At 47.9% G+C, this 5,327-nt stretch overlaps 1 protein-coding gene across 1 annotated transcript; it reads right to left on the bottom strand.

The window, feature by feature from the left end:
- Window positions 1-319: 319 nt before the first annotated feature.
- Window positions 320-4,041, bottom strand: LOC109759140 (chaperone protein ClpB1-like). The gene is made up of 7 exons (XM_020317973.3): window positions 3,806-4,041; window positions 2,406-3,257; window positions 1,924-2,045; window positions 1,496-1,836; window positions 1,123-1,402; window positions 840-1,037; window positions 320-757 (listed from the first exon to the last, which is right to left on the bottom strand). The coding sequence occupies exons 2-7, from the start codon at window positions 3,235-3,237 to the stop codon at window positions 464-466; spliced, it is 2,067 nt and encodes a 688-aa protein (XP_020173562.1). The 5' UTR covers window positions 3,238-3,257; window positions 3,806-4,041; the 3' UTR covers window positions 320-463.
- Window positions 4,042-5,327: the final 1,286 nt, after the last annotated feature.

Raw genomic sequence — 5,327 nt, 5'->3', positions numbered from 1 at the left:
TTCAGAGTGATGCCCTTCTTACTACCATTAAGTTCGCTATTTTCTTTCACAAATTTACTTGCTCTATGATTGGATTGTGAGCAAGATCTACTTCAATCTGCCTCTGCGGCACAGTGTTCCACAGCCCAAGAAGAACAATATCTGCAATGTCACTAATGCATTCACTGTATGTAATTCTACTGCTACTAAAGCTACGGAAGGCAGTTGGATTTCAAATTCCAAGAGACTTGGTTTTCCAAAAGATGAACCCAACAAGAGAATTGCAATTCCTAGATACCAGACTGTAATAAAGATACAACCACAGCAACTTCCGCATAGGTTGAACTAACCAGCTTTCCTCAGCAGTTGTTAAACCTCCTGTTAGAGTTAAATAAACTTTTCAAGCATAGATGAATTGCTCATATTAGTTGTACCGTGAGTTTAGCTTTCCTCATAATTTAACTGATCTATGTCACGACTCCCGTTACAAGGTCTTGAGCGCAGGCCCATCAGTATACTTTAGTGTCACCCTCGCTAGCTGAGAGGCAATTCTTTTTATGGGACTCACCACAGCCGCCATACCACCGCTGTCAGTGTTGCAGATGACACCGGAAAGTTCGGCCTTCTTCGCTACTTCATACTTGAGCTTACTCCTGTTATCCGTAGCACCGATGGTGATCGTCGAGCCTTCACTAGCCTCACCCTTCACCAGCATTTGGGACAGCTTAGTCATCACATTCTTCTCCAACCATCTCCTTATGGGCCTTGCACCATACATCTGTGAGAGACAAAGCATGCACATATGAAAACATGAGCCTAATCATGTGTTTAATAAGCATGAAAAATGAAGCTGTGCTTACTGGGTTGTATGAATCCGATAAAATGACATCCAATGCAGCATCACTTGCAAAAAGAGAGATGCCCTTGTCAGCCACCCTGGCAATGACGCTCTTCATTTGGATTTTCACAATCTCCTTCAGTTTGTCATGCAAAAGCGGCTCAAATACCACAATCTCACTCAGCCTGTTGAGGAACTCAGGTTTGAAGTGTTTCTGAACCTGCACAAACAATGTCATAATGATGAGACACTCAAGCTTTAAGTCTTTTCTGAACCTTCACACCAGCAGTCTAGGATTCACAAACCTGTTTCATCAAAAGGTCACGTGCAGCATCCATTGTGATTTCTCCAGCCATTCCTGCTGTGAGGTGCTCTGCTCCAAGATTTGAGGTCATAATGATGATGGTATTCTTGAAATCAACCGTCCGTCCTTTGCCATCGGTCAACACACCATCATCAAGAAGTTGAATAAAAATGTTCAACACCGAGGGATCTGCCTTCTCCACCTCGTCAAAAAGGATGACACTGTATGGGCGATTCCTAACTTTCTCAGTCAGTTGCCCACCGTCATCATAGCCATCATGGCTTTAAGTAAGAAGTTACAAAGAAGAATTAGTAGTATCAATCAAGCTACAGACTAAGAAGTAATGCAATGTTACAAAATATATTAAAAAATACCTTGGGGGTGCTCCAATGAGGCGCAAAATAGATCCACTGCCAACATATTCAGACATGTCAAAGCGAACCAACATCTTTTCACTGCCAAAGAGCTGTTCGGCGAGAGCTTTTGCAAGCTCTGTCTTTCCAACACCAGTTGAGCCCAAGAAGAGGAAAGATCCTATGGGTTGGCCGGGATGATCAAGGCCAGCCATAGAACATAACACTGTTTCAGCAACCAAATTTACCGCTTCATCCTGGCCAACAACCCGCTCATGCAGCCTGTCTGCTAGGTGAATTAACTTATCCTTCTCTTCTTGCTCCAGTGTACAGACAGGAATTCCAGTCCATTGGCTCACAACCTTCAAATGACAACGTTAACGTTAGAATTTGCATGACAAATATTGATTGAAACAGTATCCACATGTTGTTGTGAGGAAAATGCTTACTTGTGCGACATCATTTGGTACAACAGCTGCTCCCTTTGTTGGGTTTGCAGAGATCGCCCTTTTTATTGTGGCAGTGCACGCCTCATCAATCAGATCAATAGCCTTATCCGGAAATTGACGGCCTATGGTAAAGACAGCAACAAAATCCATTATATATATCCATTGTTGACACTCATGGGTGCTATTCGGCATAAAGGAAAATTTTCAGTGCAGGTTACACTATCAATTTATATGCACAGGACAGCAAAGATTGTATATCTAGAATTATTTCAACTAAATGTCCACAATGCAACAAAAGGGTGCTTCACGGGGCTCTAATATTCTTTCCCTTGAATTGCACAGCACAGTCTATGCAGATAGTTTAATTAGCATGTGAACTATGGAGCCTTAAGATGGGGCAGACAACAACCACAAAAGATCACCTGTAGTTCTGTATCCTAATCACCTCTAGAAACAATAGTATAAATAAGTAAATTCCTTACCAGTGATGTAGCGGGCAGCAAGCTGTGCAGCAGCAACAAGAGCAGCATCTTGGATTTCCAAGCCATGATGCTGTTCGAACTGCTGCTTTAGCCCCCGGAGAATGCCAATTGTCGCCTGCGTGCTTGGCTCCTCGATATGCACCTTCTGGAATCGCCGCTCAAGTGCAGGATCCTTCTCAATGTAATTGCGGTAACCATCAAAAGTCGTAGCACCTACACAGCGGATACGACCACGGGCCAAAGCCGGCTTCAGCAAGCTGGAAGCGTCTGTATTTCCGTGGCTATCACCAGCACGAGGAAGCACATGCATCTCATCAATGAAGAGAATTATCTTGCCGGCCGCATTCTCCGCCTGCTTTATCACGCTTTTCATTCGCTCCTCAAACATACCGCGCATCACGGTCCCGGCAACCATGGCCCCGAGGTCGATCTCCACGACACGTGCCCCGGCAAGCGCAGCAGGTACCTTGCCGGTAGCGATGCGCTGCGCGAGGCCCTCTGCAATGGCTGTCTTGCCAACCCCCGCGTGGCCTACTAGCGCGGCACAGTTCTTGGTCTTGCGGCAGAGGATGGAAATAACACGGTCGATCTCATCATCACGTCCGACAACCAGTCCGACTGTCTTGCCGGTCATGTGGCGTCCGTAGGTGCGCATAGCTGCTTTACGATCGTAGTACTTCCATGCTGCCCAACCCAAGCCAACAGCTGCTCCAAGGAAAACAAAAGGTTCAATCCCTCGCCAAATCAAAGACAGGCGATGGAGGACACTTCTTTGCACAAGAGCTCCTTGCATAACCTGCGTCCCGAGCAGTGGATCGTAGGTCCCTCTCATACCTGTGCAGAAGCCCTAACCTGAACACGGGAAAAGACAGCAATGGTTCATATATATATAGAGAGTACATAATCAACAACAAAGCGGTACAGTACCACTATATTCCCAATCATAAGCAAGATTTGGGACATCTATCACCACTAGTAGTACTAATGTGTTAACCAATTTCGGCCAGTATAACCAAGAAAAAGCTCCTGCTCTCTAAAATTGCATGTTACTGCTAAGCGTTGATTTCAGGCCAAGATGGTGCAGATAAAACAATTTAATCTTTTCCTCTTCGTATATCGTCAATCATTGCATGTTTAAACCAGAACATTTGTTCATCTGGAAAAAAATCAAACTAAACATTTGCCCCTACAAGCATTATGACAAACACCTATCAAGCAAAATCCTCATGTAAACTTGAACATGCACTGGAAAAATCATGCTGCAAGTACTCATCAAGAAATAATCATCATTATATTCTCACAATATCAAATCTACAGCAAGTACTCATCCCACACAAAAATCAGGAAAAAAAATTAACAGGCAGAGGATGCAAGAGGAAGGAGGGAGGAGTGGTGGCTACCTGCCTATGGACTGGTCGCCGGCGTAGCTCCGGGCGGCGGTGTTGCTGGGCGGGAGGGCCTGCTCCCCCGGTGGGAGCGGATGCTCGACGGAGGGAGGCGCTTCTGGGCTCCTGTACAGGCGGCAGGGCAGCGGAGGCTTTGGCCGGTTCGGCGGGCCGGCGGCGGCTGGGAACCCTACTGTCGCGCTCGGGGACTCTGCTTACTCGGGAGGGAAGCTCGTCTTTTTTGGGGAGGCTTGATACTTTTTTTCCATATATAAAATAGAAAACAGAGGATGTTCGAAACGGGCACCTTCGGAACGGATTCGGTTCCGGAACGGACACGCGGGATTTTGGACGTCTCTGCGTCTTTCTTTTCGAGAAAACTTTCAATTGATTTGTTGAACACGTAAGAGTAGCTCCAACGCGTCGACTTATTTCATCCGTCTGTGTCCGTCTGAATCACATAAAAATGGATCCAACGCGTGTCCGCTTTTCGTCTGTCGGGCGACCAATTCCTATCTCAAATTTGGCGCTCATTTGCGTCGGCGTGGAGACAAGGCATATGCGCGCGACGCCCGCATACTCCTTCCTTTGGCCCGCCAGTCGGTGGCACATAGGTCATTCTCTTCCTCCCTTCGACAGCAAGCCCCCGGCCGCCCCACCCCTTCGTCGCCGCCGCCCAGTTCTGGTGCTCTCACCAGCAGTCCGCACCCACATATCTCCCCCGCAGCACGCCACCTTCCCACGTCGCCGTCACCACCGTCTCGCCGCCGGGCCACCGCAGCTTCCCCCAAACGTCGGCGCGAGCACCACCTCAGCCCCCCGCGCCCCCGACCAGCTCCTTCAACAATGGTGACACGCTCGCCGGATGCCGCTAGGCTAGCTACCTGGTCCAGGGGAGGTGCACATGTCTTCGCTGACCTGCTTCTTCGACGACGCCCGCAAGCTATTCGACGGTTTGCCCACAAGGTACAAATGGACTCTGCCGACAAGTTCTTTCTCCACAATTTCCTTTGCGACTCGGATGACTTCATACGACGATGAGGAGATGGTGGCTGTTATGTTGGTCGTCCATGACCACCTTAGTAGGCAGCGGCCGTTGTTCTGGGACTCGATCCCGGGGCACACTCCGGCGTTGAATCGTAACCGAGAGAGCGGCCATTTCCTTCTTTGCAAGGACTACTTCGAGACACCCAACCCTCTCTTCAAACATCATCAATTCCGGTGCCATTTCCGTATGGCTAGGCATGTTTTCAACCGTATTCGGGAGGGAATGGTCAGGTACGATAAGTATTTCAAGTGCAAGGAGGATTCCCTTGAAAAGATTGGCTTCTCCTCTTTTCAGAAATGCACTGCAGTTATCCGGATGCTTGCATATGGAGTTCCTGGTGATCTCATTGATGAGTACGTCCGTATGAGCAAGTCTACGCGCCTAGACTCCATGAACAAGTTTTGCAAGGCTGTGATTGCAGTGTTTGGCCCTGAGAACTTGAGAGAGCCAAATGCTAAAGATAAACCCACTTGTTGGCGATGAATGCCA

This window comes from Aegilops tauschii, chromosome 5 (genome assembly GCF_002575655.3).
Source record: "Aegilops tauschii subsp. strangulata cultivar AL8/78 chromosome 5, Aet v6.0, whole genome shotgun sequence".
Classification (NCBI taxonomy): Eukaryota; Viridiplantae; Streptophyta; class Magnoliopsida; order Poales; family Poaceae; genus Aegilops; species Aegilops tauschii.
Note: the sequence above shows the minus strand (reverse complement) of the source record. Positions and strands in the feature narration are given on the sequence as shown.

Excerpts from the sequence above, each read along its gene's own strand:
- LOC109759140 (XM_020317973.3), bottom strand. The coding sequence starts at position 3,237 with ATGAGAGGGACCTACGATCCACTGCTCGGGACGCAGGTTATGCAAGGA. Across the intron at positions 2,046-2,405 it reads TGCTGCCCGCTACATCACTG|GCCGTCAATTTCCGGATAAG; the intron begins GTAAGGAATTTA and ends TCTTTACCATAG. Across the intron at positions 758-839 it reads TATCGGATTCATACAACCCA|ATGTATGGTGCAAGGCCCAT; the intron begins GTAAGCACAGCT and ends TGTCTCTCACAG.